General features: G+C 44.7%; 1 protein-coding gene across 3 annotated transcripts in view; it reads right to left on the reverse strand.

The window, feature by feature from the left end:
- Window positions 1-986: 986 nt before the first annotated feature.
- The window catches only part of MAP6 (microtubule associated protein 6), a 47,301-nt gene continuing 29,733 nt past the window's right edge, over window positions 987-18,554 (reverse strand). The window contains exons 2-6 of one of the 3 annotated variants that reach the window (XR_001524209.3): window positions 16,335-16,548; window positions 14,255-14,451; window positions 7,751-8,026; window positions 2,399-7,539; window positions 987-1,251 (exon numbers count right to left, since the gene is read on the reverse strand). Coding sequence is in view for 2 of the 3 variants with exons in the window: in XM_033518176.1 (XP_033374067.1) it covers window positions 7,966-8,026; window positions 14,255-14,451; window positions 16,335-16,548 (472 nt within the window). In the remaining variant the exon portion in view is untranslated. Of the gene's footprint in view, window positions 1,252-2,398; window positions 8,027-14,254; window positions 14,452-16,334; window positions 16,549-18,554 lie in introns of those variants that run through there. The other 2 variants (XM_015643655.3, XM_033518176.1) reach the window with 2 other exon arrangements.

An 18,554-nucleotide genomic window follows, 5' to 3' on the forward strand; every position in this document is an offset into this window, starting at 1 on the left:
ACCAAGTCCAGTCTTATGAACACACGGAACCTCATTAAGAAAATATGAACATACAGAACAATCATGAGTAGACTGTATTTTTCCTACAGTTCCAATTGTGAACAACCTCACAGATTTTCAGTAAAACATTTTTTAGAAAATAAGCTGAGAAGAAATACTAATTTTCCAGCAAGTTTTGATGTCTTGTCCAGCATTTGATAAGGAACACCTCCCCTAAGAAGACAGGCTGAGAAAGCTGATGCTGTTTAGCCTGGAAAACAGAAGGTTGTCTGGATACCTCAGAACATCTTCCAGTATTTGAAGGGGTCTACAAAGAAGACAGAGAGGAACTCTGCATCAGGAAATGTAGTGACAGGACAAGGGCTCAGACTGAAAGAAATAAAATTTAGGTTAGATATCAGGAAGAAGTTCCTCCCAGTGAGGGTGGCAAGACCCTGGAGCAGGTTACCCAGAGAAGCTGTGGCTGCCTCATTCCTGGAAGTCTTCAAGGGCAGGTTGGATGGAGCTTGGAGCAACCTGGTCTAGTGGAATATGTCCCTTCCCATGGCAGGGCGGTGGAACTGGATGATCTATAAGGTCCCTTCCAACCCAAACAATTCTATGATTTGCCTTAAGTGATACCCAAATTTGCAATCAGTTGAATATTAGCAGCCTCAGAAGGTCTGAAATATTTGTGGCTACAGCGCAGTGACAGGGGGATCTGCCAGATGTTGCACAAGGTGTGCCTCACTTGGCAATATCCAAACACAAGATTGGATAAACACAGTCAGTTATTAAAAATTTATAGTGCATGAAATCTTCCAAGGATCTTTGAAGAGAGTTGTTGCTTCTATCAGCTTGGATTCTGGCCTAATCTCTGAAATCTAGTGTGGTATTTCCACAAGCTATGGATGATATGCATCTATCTCTCTGTTGCCCATGTAAAATACAGAGACCTTTAAAACCAGTGTTGCTTCCCATCTATGAATAAAGGGAGAATTGGACCCATTCTTTTCTGTAACTTTACTATACATAAATCAAGGCACAGACATGCTAACTGCATCACACAATAACTTCAAAGTGCTTGAGAGACAATAGAAGTTGTCATTCAGCTCTCATCATCAGCTTTATTTTATGCCAGCCAGACAATACACATTTCATGCGAACTATACATTTGCTTCAGCCGCTGCTCAGACCGAAGTTCTGACTTCACGTGAGTTCATCCTGCACTAAGGTTCTTGGTCGGTAGCACCAGTGTTTTTTTCATGGGTCCTGGAAAGCAGAGAAAGAGCATCATTGCAAAGCTATCAGAGCAATCAGCTGGCCCATGACAAAAAAATGCCACCCCTGAGCTGGACTTTTCCCCATTAATGGCTCTCTAGAGTGTTCCCCAAGCAACCACACATTTGATATGTCCTCAGGCTGGCTGGTGAGTGGTTCTGCTCCCTGCAAGGAACTGGTCCAAAAGCCATGGATGTCCACAAAACCTGTGAGGGCTTGGGTTGGGCTTTTTGACCAGCCCTTGTTTTAACTGTGACCAGGATCATGTCTACCATCAGCTACAAAAAATGCTTGCAATTTGATTATAACCTGCATCAAACAAACACCTTGCTGTAAAATTGTCTCACAAAGAAGCAGTTTGTTTCCCTCATGACAGGTAACAAAAGCCCTGTCACAGTTGAGCTGAGCTCTTGTGCCACTCAGGAAGCCTCTGGAACCTGTTAAAACAGCTGGCAGGAAAATAAGCACAGCTAACATACACTAACTCCCAATTTTTGAGAACACCCCTTTTCTGCTTGATACCTCCAGAAAACATGAGGAGGTGATGGTGACACCAAGATACTGGATGCCTGGCAGGGTCACCTGGAGAGTCTTGGATGGCAGCACAAAAGAAAAAAGGCACCCTGGAGTTAAGGTAGATGCTGCCAGTAAAAGCTCTGGACGTGTTGGAAAGAAGGCTGGGTCTTGAGAAAGCACAGAGGGAGGGATGGGAAAGGAAAGACCTGTAGGGAATGAGGGAATCAATCTTCATTAGGAAAGAGGAGGAGGATCTCTGGGGATGAGGAGAGACATGGATGGATGGATGGGAACGGGTCTCTGAGGGTGCAGAAAGGCATAAAGTGGTTGATGATGCACAAAAAGCCTGCTAAGATTTAAAATGAGCAGCTTTACATGGTGGTTTCATCAAGGGACTGTGGAGATCCCCATTTGTACCCCAGTCTTGCGTCATTTTTCTGGAGGGAATGGTTCCAGGTTAGAGGGAAGGAGGGGCTGACACCATGGAGTGGCTGGTTACCATTTTCTTCATCTATTAAATCAGCCCAACCCAGACACAAGAAAAACCATTTCTGTGTGAGAGGCTTGTGGGACAGGACCATGAGAAGAGCCCTGGAAGGACATCTGTCTCTCAAATACTCACCCTCAACTTGCTCTTTTTGCTTACTACAAAGAGACATTTGCTGCCAGAAGCTGTTGGCAGAGGTTGGTAGGAAATCTGATGAGTTCTTTCAGCCCAGTAGTTCCTATGGGAATGAGGTGAGCCCAGCACTGTACATCAAAGGATTAGGGAGAAAAAGCAGAGCAGCTTCTCTTTGGAAAGATGCCCCACTGTCAGGGTAGACCAGGTCCATACTGCTGATGCAGTTATCTGCTAGGATGGGACCCATTGCCTGGTCACTGGAGGAGGCTGGAGATGCCTGCACATCCTTGCCGGTGGAAGTGGTGCCCAAGGGCACCTGCACTTGCAGTTTGAAGGCCATCAGCAACTACTCCAGATACCGAGCACATTGTCACACCTCATTTAGTGAGGGAGGATGCAGGAACTATGGGGTATGATCTCAGGTGCCAGTGTGTACATGATGATCCAGGTTCAACTGGGATGGTCCCAAATGATGGTACCTGTTGAGACAGTCAAAAAGCGTGCAATGTATGTTCTTCCTTTTAATCTGCTGTCTCTTTTCCCATGACTGTGTGCATTCTTCAGCCATGGATTTCAGGCCTAAGGAGAGAAAGAGACTATGTCACATCTCATCCCTTGGCTTCCTCTTTGTTTGCATGAATATAGACAATTGGGTGATTCTCCATCCAAACCTGTTTTAAAATGGAAGGAGTGTGAGCGGTAGGTAATTACAATATTTTCCCCTGGAGTTGCATGAGCTTGCCCAGCTGAGAATAACTGTGGCTGTTCTCTTCAGGGCTGCACAGTGAGGTCTAGTCCTAGGTATACCAGCCTTGGGAAGAGTGAGCTGGCAGTGTGCAAATTGGAAAGTTGAAAGGAAAGCCTGATCCTGAAACATAACAAGCCCCAATACACATGCAATAACTTTTATGAATGATCTTTATTTAAGCCAAGCGAGGAAAGTTTTGAGATCTTTGCCCTCATGAGGGCTGCTGATGGCAAATTGTCGGGTTAGTTTTGTGAGAAGGTGAGAAATGTAGAAGAGATGAATTGGAGGTGACAGATTTCTCCTCCTGTTATGTCTGAGAGAGGTGCAGAAAAAGAGTATGAAATTCAGCAGGGGTTCATTTCCCAGAGGCAGCACAAGGTGTCTGGAAATAATCAGGGGTGTTCATGTGCCCCATGAGCACACATAGCATCATCTCCTCTTTGTTGGTCCTGGTATAACCACATGGAGCTGGGATTTTGTGACTTGGGTCTAAACTTGCCTCTGACAGCTCCAGCAGTATTATCCTGTTCCTCAGAGATGTGGAGGACCTGCTCACATCTCATCCCTGTTCCTCTATGAATTCACATCTTCAAGTTTTGGTGGCCTCATATCAAAATGATCCGATAACTTGTCTTCTGCAAAATTACTTTAATTTAAAGCAGTTTAGCTATTTGGGAGCTGTTACGAGTCTGTAAAGGCACAGAGAAAATTAAAAGTTGTCTTTAAGAGAACTAGGAGCAGCAGGAATCCTCGTACCAGTAGCTCAGAAACAGCCTCAGGCACAGAACTTGGGTGCTGAAGGAACATTTTAAAGAAAAAAAGCCATGAGAAATCTGTCCTTTCTTTCCCAGAGAATTCAGGCAAGGAGACAGCTCTTGTCTGTGGAGGAACCACCTTTTGGTTAGTGCCCTTATCCAGGAGGACATTGGCAGGTTCATATTCCTCAGAAGACAGAAAGCCATTGATTTCTGGGCAAATGCAATTCCCAGTTAGATTGTAGTAGGTTATGACAAGTCACTTCTGTCTTCCAAATGCTGTGTTGCCCTTTGTGCACTGAAACTTGTTGTCTTTACAAAACAGCAACAAAATTACAAGCCTTTTTTGTCCTGAAAAATGGTCTTGACATGCTAGTTTATAATTGGTCTCAGGTGCATTCTTTGGAAAAGGCACATCAAGCAGTAGAGGTATCACTGTGAATCACATCAGGGAAGTACAGAATTTCAGCCTTACTGTATACCTCAGCAAGCAGAGGGGTTGCTGTCCTTGCAAAGGTATGAGACCTGGAGATGTGCACTTGTTTGGGTCCAGCAAGGTGAGAAGAAGAAAGTGTCAGGTTGTTAAATCTGGCCTGATGTAGGTGTGGGATGAGCAACAAGGAATTCAGCCCTTTGGAGTTCAAACCAAACCAGCTCTTACAGAGCTCTGATAGCAGAAATCTAGATGCTAGAAGACTTCTGCATACCTCCAAGTCAGATGAGGACCTGAGCAGCATGGAGGTATCATGTTCTAAACACTACTCAGCCCCTAAAACTGCAGCTGAGATTTTTTTTCAGTGCTTTTTTGCTGGTGAAATCTACAGCTTGGAGGAGGAGGCAGCAGCACTGTGGAAGCAAGGCAGGTGGAAGTAAGTCATGGTGGCACATAGGAAAAGATGGAGGATATCACCTTGTCCTGGGGTGACTTTATGCTTGTATGCCCAGTCGCCTTGTTTATGTTACATACAAAGTTCTGCACCTGTAAGACTGGTTCTGAGAGTGAAGAGTGGGGAAGAAGAAATGTACAGTTTGTGTTCAAAAATAGCACTTGCTCCCCCTGCATGCTGCTCCTGGACTGTGTTGTTCTCCCAAATTTGCCCTAAACCAGGACACACCTACATCAAGTGATTGATCCTCTTTCCCAATGCCTCCTTCCAGCACCTACACCAAAATTCCTGCAGCCTGGAGATGTCAGGCACAACCCAGCTGCAAGTCTTGCTTGTTCTAGATGGCATTTCCAGGCTCATCACTGAATATCTGAGCTCTCCACACATTTAATCTCTTCTGTCTGCTCTTGCACTGAGGGAGGCCCAGGGGACTTGATCCCTCTCCCATACATGTCCACCAAACCACTTCAGTTTTGCCTCTCGTTAAGTCCTCAGACCTAATTCCTGCAGATGGCCCATGAAATCAGGCTGATGACCACGCTCTGAGCTCATTCAGCATGACCAGTCTCCTTTGCTTTCTGGCAGGCTGGTGTCACACCACAGGCAGGGAGGGTCACTGTAAGGGTAGAGGAACCAAGCTGCTCCTGTAACTTTCCATGTTTATAAGGAGCACTTGGGAAGAAGTACTATCTTCATGTGCATCAACAGCTCCAGCCAGCACCAACCAAACTAGCACTTTGAGGCAATAAATTAGGACAAGGAGGTAGCAAGGAGCTATCTGAGACTGGGTCACAACTGGGTCCTTGATGTACTCACAGGTAGAAGGAACCACAGGCAGGTGGTGGTCCTTCATCTTGCCTGGGATAAAGGAAGCAGATATCCAGGGCACCTTCTGAGCCACAAGATGCCTCCTGGGCATCCATCTCTGAAACATGCTAAGCCATCTTTTGCTGATTCCCCTGAGACATATATCTGCTTGTATTTCCACTGAAGTATCTCTGCCAACTGCTTCCTCTTAGAGTGGAACGTCATTCCTTTACCATCAGCTGCTTCTGCTTTGGGCTACAAGATTTCTCCTTCACTTTCCTCAGCAGCTGCATTTGTTGAGCCACCTGGCAGCACAGGACATCTCTGCAAGAAGCTGGAGAAAGGCCAACCTCTTTATCAGATGCACCAGAATAGCAAGGGACAGAAGATCCTGCAGCTCTGAATGTGCCAGGCTCCTACACTGATAACAAAGCTTGTCCCCGTGGCTGTAAAAAAAAGGAAACAAAGGTACAAGAGGACAAAAGCATAAGCAGTGTCATCCTAAAAGACAGACAGATCTGCAGAAGCAAGACTGGCCACCAGGACAGACACACTTGCAGACACATCTAATGAAGTCACACCAAGAAAAGAGATAGAAGGGGCAGTTGGTAGGTGAGGTATCATTTATTCAAGCAGTGAGTGATATCACACAGTACAGGCAAAGAAAAAGGCTTCCAATTTAAGAGAGACAGGACATGAGACAGTAACTGAGAGAGGATGGGAAGGAGAAGGTCCTTATTGGAGCTGGGTATCTGGGGTGATGTGGAGGGGAAAGGTGTTGGAGGGGGAGGGGTGGGAGAAAGCAAAGACTGAAGAAGCAGCTGTGGGATGGACACAGAAAAGCTGGCAGAGAGGATGGAGGGGAAATTATTCTGAAGGCAAGAAGAAATGGTGTTGTGGCAGGCAAATGGGGTCAGATGGGGAGGTGAGGGCATTGGAAGGGCAGGAGCCAACAGGGAGAGATCTCTGATCAGCAGTGAACCTTGGGGAGAGGGGAGAGAGCAAGGGCAAGGAGGGCAAAGACATTCACTGTCCTTTGTGCAGCTCCAAAGCATTATCTGTTTCATTAAATTCAGGGTATACTGAGGGGTTGTGTCCCTGCTGATAAATCACAGGATCACAGAATTATTTGGGTGGGAAGGATCTTCAAGATCCTCTTGTTCCAACCCCTCTGCTATGGACAAGGAGACCTTCCACTAGACCAGGTTTTCCCAACTCCAGTACAATCTTGCTTTGAACACTTCAGGGATGGGGCAGCCACAGCTTCTCAGGGAAAATCTCTTGGGTCCAAACAAGGCGGCTGCAGCTGAACTTGTCTTCAGTTGGGTACTAAATCCTGAGGAGCAGGTCAGTCCAATGGGCAGGGTCTGCTCTCAGGATCTCCCTACCTCCACCATCTGGTACTGGAACCATGAAGTGCTTACGGGTGTTGTTAACTGACAAGAACAGACCCACCTTCCACCCATCATATGGTGAGCTTCCCTCCACCTGTGCCATGCAGGGTGCTCCTCACTCTTTGCTGAGACCCAGTTCTCCAGACCTCTTTCAGAGCTAGAGAGGACACACTGGATTCTCCAAGAAGATATGTGAACATCCAGCTTTCTTTGGGCCTTGGGGTTGTTGCATATGCCACAGGCTAGGTTGGGGTAGGCAGAGGACAACAAGGAGGGTTCAGAAATGCTTTCCCTTTCCCATTTCTCACACCACTGAACACATTGAAAGCAGTCAGGGCTCTCACATATCACTAAGATCTGCCACTACCATCCATCATTTTTTTGGTGACTGGTCCTTGTCGTTGGCTTCCATGGAGTAGACTGCCTGAAGGGCAAGCTGGCATTTTCGAAAGCATAAAGATGCCTTCAATGCACTAGTAGGATTCTTTTATTCTTGCCTCACATGTCCTTGTCATGACAGCCAGGATAAGGCAGTTGTTCCCCAGGCACCCTGCAACAGAAATTAAGAGTGTTTACAAGCAATTCAGAGTTAATGACAGACCTGTTCTGAAGTAGTCAGAGCTGTGTTACCCCTCATCACACACCCCTGAGCTTGGGAGTAGACTAAGTGGCATTAGTGGAACTGCTGTCCACCCAGAAAGCTCAGGTGAATAAGGACAAATGGAAGTGAGGTGCCAATTCCCCAAAAGAATCCAACTTACCATGATGCTGCTGGAACAAGGCAGAGCAGAAGCCTATGTCTGAACATCACAATATTTTCCAAATTTGGAAAAGACATTGTTCTTAGAGCTGAGCACATCCATATCATCATGTTTATACTAAGGAATTTCTCCTTTCTGTTTGTCTTCTCTTCTTGATCTGATGTCACTGTTGGGGATGGTTGTTATTCTTTGGATGTTGAGAGGTACAAGCCATGTCAGAAGCATCTTCTTAAAAAGTCTCTTTCTCTCCTGCACTGGCACATCTCTAAATAAATCCTAAATCAAAAGAATATCATGACATGCATTTGTATAAGGGCTGATATGTCAGCTGATGAAACATCCTTTTACCAGTCAGGGATGTAAAAATGATAACTGAGGTTTTCAAAGGACCTCAGTTCTGTGCCCAAGCTGAAATGGAAGGATGGAGAGTGTCAAGGAAAAACTTCTTCATCCACCCATGCACAAGGATCCTAGATGAATGGACACAATGTATTCAAAAAGCAGCTCAGTAAAACTGGACGCTGGGAGGCAACTTCTCATGAGACTACTCATGGCAGTCAAAGCGACACCTCTGCAAAGCCTCTGATCACTCTCTAATCACAGAATTACTTAGGTTGGAAAAAAAAACTCTAAGACACTCTGTTATTAAGTATTTGAGAGGGAGACTCGACTTTCAAAATTCCATTTGTTGTCTGCCCTCCTTGTTCACTTCACCCAGACGCCAACACTGCCAAAGACTCCTCCAGCCAGTGCCTCCACACCTCCATACTAAATGCTCTTGTAAGACAAAGCACTTCATTTTCAGTGAAGCCCTCCAGCACATCCCTTGTAAAGAGGTGGGCAGTGCCAGTCACCAGTGATTTGGAGAAGATTAAGGGGTCAGTCAGCACCAGTGGGTTCAGTAGTGATGGTTAAACACCAGGGAGTCCAGGCCTTTCATTAGCCCAGAAGGTCCCACTGTTCCCTTGAAATGCATCCTGCCCCTTTCTACGTTTGGGCTTTGCAAGGCTGAGCGAGTTCAGAGGTTAACAGGGCAGGGAAGGCATGTTTTCCAGCATTCACTTTGGGCAGCTGCAGGGATCAGATGGATTACCTATCCAGACTGCAGCATGGAAAAGACCCCATACCTTTGTGTCATGGGGGAAGCACTTTGTTGCCTATCATGGATTGTCACAGATAAGCCCAAATAATAATCAACCTTTTAGAAATGGGCATTTTCTCCACTACCAGCTGTAAGAGAGTGAAATGATAAATCCTGCAACCTTCAACCCAGCTGAAACACTCCCAAAATCATATAGGCAGGTGTAACTGATGAATGGATGAAAATGGTGGGGAAGGGAGAGGGAAGGCAAGCTGATACAAAGGACATCAGAAAGCAGCACTGGTCACATGTGGTCACAAGTGGAATAAATTCAGAAAGTGATTTGTAAACCAGGCAGGGATGAGAAATAGCACCCTTATGAACAGGAAGGCAAAGAAGGTTTGGTGGTCCATGGGTGTCAACAGAGAGGAGGGGGAGGTGGAAGAGAAGATTCAAAATCAAAATCAGGGAATGGTTTGGATTGGAAGGGACCTTAAACACCATCTAGCTCCAAACCCCATACTGTGGGAAGAGACACCTTCCACTAGACCAGGTTGCTCAAAAATACAAAAATTTTCTTCAGTTAGGTGGGGATATTAAAGGAAAAAACATGATTAAAAATTGGAATTGCGGGCTAATTAAAAGAAAAAAGAGATTAAGGTTCACCCTAAGATTAGGGTTCACAATTCAAAATAAAATTGTGTCCTCAGTCATGCTTTCTTCTCAAGTGACATTTTCTCCAGATAGCCAATACTTTCATTAATAAAAAATCACTGCTTTACACTTCTACAGACTCTGCCAAGCACTTGCTCAACAGGGGCTGGGTTTGCAGTGCACTGGAAGTGTTTTTCACAGAACAATAGAAAGGTTTGGGCTGCAAGGGACTTTAAAGCTCAGTTAGTTCCAATTTCCTGCTATGAGCAGGGACACCTTCCAGTAGACCAGATTTTTCAGGTTTGGTTTAGAGAGAAAACAAAAGCTGTAGGCAGCTGAAAAATGTGTAATTAACGTTGGTAAATACACATCATCTACCCTCCTCCAGCTCTTGATGGCATTTGGTCTCTGTTCCCTAAGCCAGTACAAGGTAGACATGAGCAAGGCACTGCACAGACCCTCAACTCAAAAATATTTTATATAGAAAATTAAAGTTTCACCATCCAGATGACTTCACTGTCCATCTTTGCATTTGCAAACACCTATAGCTCATGCCAGACCGATCTGAGGTTAGCAGCCACCTAAAGGGAGTTAGACTGTGCCAGCCCAGCTGTCCCTTCAGCAGGCATGAAAGTGGCAACTCTAAGCAACACAAACCTCATTTTGGTTGGATAGACATTTCTTTCACTTAACTGTGCTTCTGATTGAGAAAACAAGATCAAGGAGGTGGTATTTGTCTTCAGCATTTATTTATCATTGGAAAAAGAACCCTTTGAGCAAGCAAAGATCACAAGCACATCACAATCAATTGGCGGTACATTAATGTGTGTGTGTGTGTGTGTGAGTGTGTGTGTGTGAGACTTTCATCAGAATATCAACAATGAAAAAGCACCACAAGGAGGTATGCTTAACATGTTTACAAGAGACAATTTGTGATATGCAACCAAACCCAGGCCACAAAATATTAATTAGACACTTCCTATCTGCCTCCAAGAGGCAAGAATTCTTGGAATGCAGGGGTGCCAGGTTTTGGCACTGGCTGTGCTGCAAATGAAGAAGCAGGTGGTTGGTGTGCAAAGCAGTCAGGAGCTCAGCCAGCAATTAGCACCATTTTGCAGAAAGGAGTAACAGTACAACAGTGAAAATGCAAAAGCAAGCAATAGCACAGGAGCTCTCACAGAGTAAAAAGCAAATAATTTCTTTATTTTCTTTTTACAATAAAAGTATAATACTACAAATCAGCAGTGGAACAGAATCAGCATTGTGGTAGGTGGAAACACATAACAGCACAGCACTGTTTCCCAGTGGGATTGACAAGTTCAGAGCCCAAAGTGAATTTGAAATGGCAGAGATTTGGTCTCCTTTCTGATAAATGCGACTGGGTTGGATGGGCACAGAGTCTGTGGAAGGTACAGCAATGCAGGATTTCACCCTGAGGCTTGCCTCTGCTGTAGTTCCTGGCATTCAATGCAGTGCCAGCCCATGTGCTTGGATATGTGTGTGTGCTTGGATGCATGCTGCAGATGTGGTGCACATGGAGCACAAGCCAGGATTTCTATCCCTATTTGGCTGATGAGAGAGGAAGGCATCCAGCCCTTACCAGTCTCCCAAGCTCTTTCTGCAAAGAAAACCTTTCAAGGACCATTCATCCCACCCAAAGACAGGTGTCAAAAATAGGCAGCTCAATGACTCTTGGAAAGTTCCTTCACTAGAGAGGAAATTAAAACCACTGGTTAACACTTCACACCTAGCTGAGTAGTGGGCTCATGGAACAGCTTGAGTTGGAAAGGACCATAAAGATCTTCTAGTTACAAGCCCCTTACCATGGGGCTTCATGTATTATGGAAAAATTTCATGTATTGTGGAAAAAAAAAACCTTCCATGTATTATGGAAACTAAGTGGAAAATATTTATATGCATATTTATTTAAGAAAAATAAAGCTATATTCTGACCAGTCACTGTGTATGTTTCAAATGCTATGATGGATGCTCTTCATTAAGAAACCATCCCAAGCTGGATGATCAGCGGTTCCTCCAGAATCATGGAGACGCTTGGATTAGGTGATTTGAGCATCTTAGTGATGTTTCTTGGGCAAAATTTAGTTCACCTTGAAATCAAGGGCTAAATTCTCATTGAATTCCAGGTGAAACAGTGGCAAAAGTGGTGTATCTTTAAATGTGAAACTTAGGGCTGAAAAATAATAGGATGAATTGTTTTGTATGGTCTGTCCTCATGTAAGATTGGTGTGTTGAGCTATTTGAACTGTCTAGTGCCTTCCTGATGTGTTCTGCCTGCTGTGACATATCATCTTCACAGCTTATGCTACATCCTGTAGGAAAGGACATTACTGAGGAGTTTGAAGATGCATGAAGCATCTTAAAAGCCAAGGAATCACACCAAGTCTTGGGAGCTCATCTTCTCTGGCCAGTTGTCCCTCATGTGACAGGTAGGAAGAACTGCAAGCAGCACAACACTCCACCAGCTCAACACAAGCCTTTTGCCGAGCTGATCTGGAGACAGAGCTGAGCAGTGCTGCAGGGGCTTCTGAGCACTCAGAAAAGCAATGATCAGTATGGACAGGTCAGCATCTCCATGTGGCATGCACATAAAAAAAATCTCAACCAAACAAAAAACAAACAAACGAACAAAAACCGAACAACAACAACAGAAAACCCAACCAACCAACCAACCAAACAACCAACCAACCAACCAATTAAAAAAACCTACATTCACAAATGTTTCAACAGTTTTACTTCCTGGAGGATTTTCCCTGGTTTCCTCCTAAACAGTGGAGGTTTAAATATATATATGTATTTATATATATGAATATATATTTTCCACATGCACAACCTGACTAGCTCATAGCACACAGTTCTAACAAAGCTAAGCTTGGAAATACATCACTTAATTCAAACACTACACTTACTGATACTCAAAGGTTTAGGCTATTAGTGCAAGGCAAACAGGACACATCACATGATACACTGAACTTGGCATTTACTCATTACTAAAGCCAGCAAATGTCACTACCTGTATATCACAGAGCTTTCCTCCTCATTGGAAACTTTCACTCAACCTTGTAGCCCACCACTCATTTATGTTTCCAAAAGACCAATTCTAATGGGATGTAACCCCCAAAATAGGACTCCTCACCTTCCCAACTCATCCATTTTTCTGCTAGTTTCATATCTCTAAAATACCCCTAGCATCCTGCTAGGGTCTTACCCCTAGCAGCAAGACTTTATTCCACCACCTCTACAGCAACACACCACCTCTCTACTCTATCCCATTTCTGTCTTCATGCTTTCTAATTGTCCACTGCAAGTTTCAAGCTGGACTTCATATTAAGAGAGAAAATTTGGAGCTGCAAAAATAAGCAACAAGAACCCTGCATCTTACCTTGCAGCCACTCTGCCATGGGAGAGTTTAACAGCTCAGTTTGGTGGGATAAAGATTAATCCTTATGTATTTAGGACCCAATCCAGAAATTAGGCACATAAATTTGGACTGGGACCACAGCTCTCCCACTGATCCAGTGACCCAAATTCTATGGCATGCAATGCCAATCTGTTGGGCCAGTTCATACTCACTGACAAATGGTCCTGCTGTATTTACGGCTTCCAAACTGGTTGTGGGGATTTCCTAGAGTAAGAGCAGAGTAAATATGATTGAAACCCTGAGATCTTGTCTGGAGGAAGTCTAGGAATCCCAGTAATTTTTTTATGGCCCTCTTGAGATGCTCATGAGCCAACATGAACAGCTGGGAGAATAAACACAATGGGGGCTGACAGCTCTAGCCAACCTTGGTGACACATTTCTTTCTACCCCTTGGAAGGTCAGGCCTGCAAACTAAATCACTTTCTGAAACCTAGCTCTGCCTATTGGCATCCCAGAAGTGAAGAGAACAGACCAAGATTCAAAACAAAACAGGAATAATTAACAAGATCCATAACTTAGGGGAAACAATAGGGAAGAACAACCTGCTGATAACCTAGTCTAACCTGCCATATGCTTGGAATGTTTTCACTGCTCACTGCACCTTCCCTCACCAATTTTTTTTTTTTTTTTTTTTTACATCAAGGACTTCAAGTGGTGTTAATGAGTGAAGCTGCCTTGATGCAGCTACACGTATTTCCAGCTACCCTTGGAGAGGATTTGGCCCTTTACTTACATGGGATCTCCTTCCCTGTTGCTTCTTGGAGCAGAATTCCCATCACTGTCACCAGGGGAAATCCTTCTTGGCCACACCATTGATTTTGGTGGATTTACAGCATATCCATGGCATCATGAATGGACCTGATCCTCTCTGCCTCCAAACTCTTTACCTGTTGACACCAGTGGGAGATGGCACAACAATGGCCAACCCAAAAGGGCCTCATTGGATGAGAGCACAGCCCCACCATGGCTCAATGGGCACTTGCATGCTGTCAAAGCACTGAAGAACCAAGCCCGAAGAAAGGGACAAGCTGTTGAATGCAATCACTGTTGATCCATCACCTTCATCTTTTAGGACCCTGCTTATGCATTCTCACATCCCTCACTCTGTGCAGAGCCATGTTGTGCAGGCAAAGCAGAACAACCTGACCTCAGAAACAAGGATTTCCTAATCCTCCTTGGAAATAAAACAGAAAAGCTTCTAATACAATCAGAACAAAAAGCAGATTAGAAGCCTCTAATTAATTTTGTGGCCTTTATTTAATCAAAAGGAAAAAAAAAAAAAAAAGAAAGGAAAAAAATGAGAAAGAAAGAAAAGTGCAGTGACATTTACTCTTTTGCCTCAGCCAGTTTATTGTTCATCTCTTTACTTTTCTCCTTATCCTCTGGCTTTGCGGTGTTGGAGGTCTCGGCGCTCTTTTTCTTGGCAGCCCGGCCAGATGCAATCTGCTTGTCTTTGGCCTTTTTCAGGGGTTTATGGCTTGTTGTGGTCTTTTTTGGTTTGGAAGGCTTTATGCTAGGCTTTTCCACCTGCATGGAGGGTGACAGGCAAAATGACAACACAGAGATGGAGAAAGAGAGGTGGAGAGAGAGAGAGAGAGAGAGGAGAGAGACACAAGGACAAGTGGAAAACAGGATTTAGATCTGAAACAGCACAAATGCTACTTATCTGCTCATCTCTGCCCTGCCACAAAGGCAGGGGAGCAGCTGAGCTTATGCTGAGCTGCAGATGGCCAGCTCCTTTCAGGATGCCCTGAAGTCACTGCCTCTGGAGCCAGCAGAGCCCATTGTATCCAGATCAGGATAGAGCAGAGTGAATAGGAGAGGGAATATTATCAGTCATTTTATCAATTTCTGCATCCTTCTCTGACTTCAGAAAGGGTTTTGCAAACCCACAGAGGATAGTCATTCGCTGGACTGGAAGCAGAGAAATGATGCTCAGGAAAAAGAGGCTGCTGTAAGTCTCCATCTTTCTTGAAGGAGGGGATTCCTCTATTTGTTTGCCCTCAAACACATTCCCAAAATGGAGGAAGATTACTTTGGGATACCTGAGGTGCAGAACACTAATTGGCACATGAGAAAATTCCACAACAATGTCTTGTTTCTCCACCCCCAAAATAGAAAGGACAGTCACAAAAATCAAGGGAGAACAGAAGCTTTCATCTCTTACATGCTCACCCTGCAATCCTGAGGACTGAGAGCAGTCCTCACAGATCTCAGCACTAATCAACTTAGGGAACAACTTATTTCCTCTGTTCAAAACTTCACAGACTGACTCCTTTTATATGCACATCCTCTGCTGGTCCTAGAAAACAAGGCTGGAAGCCATTTCAGCTCAGGCCCTTCTCAACACATGTTCTCGACCTGATCAAAGTGCATACTGTCAAAATATGTGGAATGCTCTGAATTAACAGATGTCTGGCTCCTGGAATAAAATGTAATGTGGGGCTCCTAAAGTTTTGGAGGGAGGAAGAGAAAGCTGCCTGGACAATCACATTGGAAATGGCAACAGAAAAACCTCTTCATCTCAGCTCTACCCTCACTTCTTTACAATTTGATGTAGGGCACTATTGTCTTGAAGTCCCTCAAGCTGTCCCAGAGCTGACAGAATTATAGAACAGTTTGGGTTGGAAAAGTCCTTAAAGAACATCTCATTCCCTACCCCCTTCATGGGCTGGGACATCTTCTACTAGATCTGCTTGCTTCAAGTTCCCTCAAACCTGGCACTGGACACTTCCAGGCATGAGGCAGTCACAGGGCCTCAGCACCCTCACAGCCAAGAATTTCTTCCCAATTTCTTCTTTCCCCTTCTAACCGTGCACTCTGGCAATGTGAAGCCATTCTTCATTGCTCTGTCCCTCCAGGCCCTTGTCCAAAGTCCCTCTCCAGCTCTCCTGGGGCCCTGTTAGGCAGTGACAGGGGCTCTGAGGTCTCACCAGAGACTTCTCCAGGCTAAACATCCTCAGTTCTCCAAGCCTGTCTCCATAACAGAGGTAGGTGCCCATCTCTTGGAGCATCTCCATGTCCTCTTCTGGACTAAGTCCAAAAGATCCATTTCCTTCCCATGCTGAGGACCCCAGAGCTGGAGGCAGCACTGAAGGTGGGGTTTCACAGAGCAGAGGGGCAGAATGGAACAGTGGGGCAGAATCCCCCCCCTGATCTCCCTGTCCATGCTGTGGGATCAACCCAGGACCCTGTTGGCTTTCTGGGCTGACAGCCCACATGGCCAGGACATGCTTAGTTTTTTATTCACCACCATCTCCAAGGTGGATCCCGAGATGCACCTGTTGGTTGGAATGAGGATACCACATAAGGGGAATGACAGTGAGTGGTGTTCAGCCCAGCCTTACTGCACTGGACATGTCCCACCAGGAGCAGTGATGGCCCTGTGTCCTTTCTGCCACGTTTCTCACCTTTGGAGGTTCTTTGTAGGGTTCACTGTAGAGAGTGCGTATTCTTCTGCGTTCCAGGTATTTGTTATCAGCTGGAGAAGGCTTACTGGTTTCCCCCTTGAACTGAGCACTGTAACTGGTTTCATGGGTCATTTTCTCCTCTGGTGGCTTGTACTGGGGCTTTGCTTTTATCGCTTTCACAGGCTTGACATCTATCCAGGGTCTGAACTCATTTCTGAAGATCAAAAAGAAAAAGGGTTCAGGAATTAAACCAACAGGACAACAATGATAACATAGGAGTGGAGTCCTGCACTGCTTAACCAAGTTTATGTGGAAAGGATTTTGCCTTCATCCATCCAATCAGGTTTACATAGAAACTGTCTCCCAACAATTTGTTTTTTACCTCATCCAAAACCTATTGACACATTATGAGAAATTCACGTGAAATGTGGTCTATTAAGATCAGGTGGTCCTGGACACCCTTTAGCCATGCCTGTAAGTAGAGACTGGTATGATTCCACCTATATTCCAACTATTAGACAGAACAGTTAACCAATTAACACAATGCCAACTGAGATGTAAACTCAAGTTGAGCAGGGGATGCAGTTTATCAGGTATCTTGTGAGCTACGGCTTCCCTTTATTCACTGATAGTGGATTCCTGATTTACAGGGAAAAAATAACACCATCTTTCATTTCTTTTGGACAGAGCTGCAACTTCTGGTAGAAAAAGCCCCAAACACAGTTGAAAGTGTGGATCAGTGTCTTCTGGACACATTCTGCTTCCCATCCAGAACCTCCTTCTCTTGCTTTTTTGTAGTTCTTCCCAATACAACACCAACAACCTTCCAGGTTTGAAGAAAACCATTTTAATTTCTCTCTAAACCTCACCATTCACCTGAGAATGGGGAAGGAGGAACCCTTAAGGGGTTGCTAACTTTGGGAGTTGTGCTCAGACGTAGACCAAGACAGTGTTTAGATCCTTAAAACAATGCAAGCCAGAATCTTGCATCTGCTGATACAAGCCCTCTGGAAAGGGATAAATTTTACTTGGAAATCACAGAATTGCAGAATGGTTTGAGTTGGCCAGGACCTTACAGCACATCTCGTTCTAACCCCTTTCCATGGGCAGAGACACTTTCCACTAGACCAGCTTGCTCCAAGCTCTTGTATTAATTTCAGGACTTCCAAGGCATTAAGCCTCTTGAGTTACAGACCCTGCCCCTCTTGCCTGTTCCACTTAACCACTTGTGGGTTGCATTACCCATTTTCAGCCTGGATTACTAGGTGTCCTGGTTTAAAAGACAAATGTCTGCCAAGGAAGGTGGGAACCTTCCTGGAATGGAAAATATGATTCCCTCTTTACTATTATAACTTTGAAATTACAGGCCTTTCAGGCAAAAATAAGGGAAATGGAATAGCAGACTTTTACTGAAATATATATGTTATGAATAAGGTGTCATGATTAGCTCATACAAATGAGGAAGAGTTATTAAGTATAATAAATTCAGAAGAAGTTCTGTTAAGATTTACAGTTCTTTTGACAGGTACTTTTGTTGTTCTAGCTTGGTTTTGAACCCTTTTCTGTTCGCCCCTCAATCCTCCTCTCCCCATTTTGTGGTTACTGCCTGGCAGGTCTGGCTAACAGGGCTGTCAGAACATCTGGGGGAGGGTGTGTATTGCCCCTTGCAGGAGGGGCAGGGAGTGGGGGACCCGTGTTGCTGGGAGGCTTGGCAGGAGAACATCAGGATAACATCTAACTAACATCAGGAGAACATCAGGATAACATCAGGATAGCATCTCACCACCATCTCACCAAGATGTGAGAGGGGCTCCAGCAGTGAAAGCCACGGAGGACTGGCTGACAGACCTTGGGAGGAGACAAATCTACCTATAAGGATGAGGCCACAGATGCCAGGAGAAGCCAAATATACATATATGGGCAGAGCCACGGACTGTGGGAAGTGCTGGGAGGACTTATAAGGACTGTTCATTACTATTAATATCGCTGATGCAACTTTGAGTGTCTGAAAGGCAGAGATGCCATTTTATGAGCTGAGCCTGTGGTGAGCAGAAAAAGCCTCACTATGCTCCCAGCACTGTCCTCTCTTTGCTTTGCAACTTTAATGGGTTCTAATTAAATTTTATTTACTCACTCCTGCCTGGGGCCTGAGTTGCTTATAACAGATATAAATATTTATATACACACACGGATATATATATATATATATATAAATATAAA

This window comes from Parus major, chromosome 1 (genome assembly GCF_001522545.3).
Source record: "Parus major isolate Abel chromosome 1, Parus_major1.1, whole genome shotgun sequence".
NCBI lineage: Eukaryota > Metazoa > Chordata > Aves > Passeriformes > Paridae > Parus > Parus major.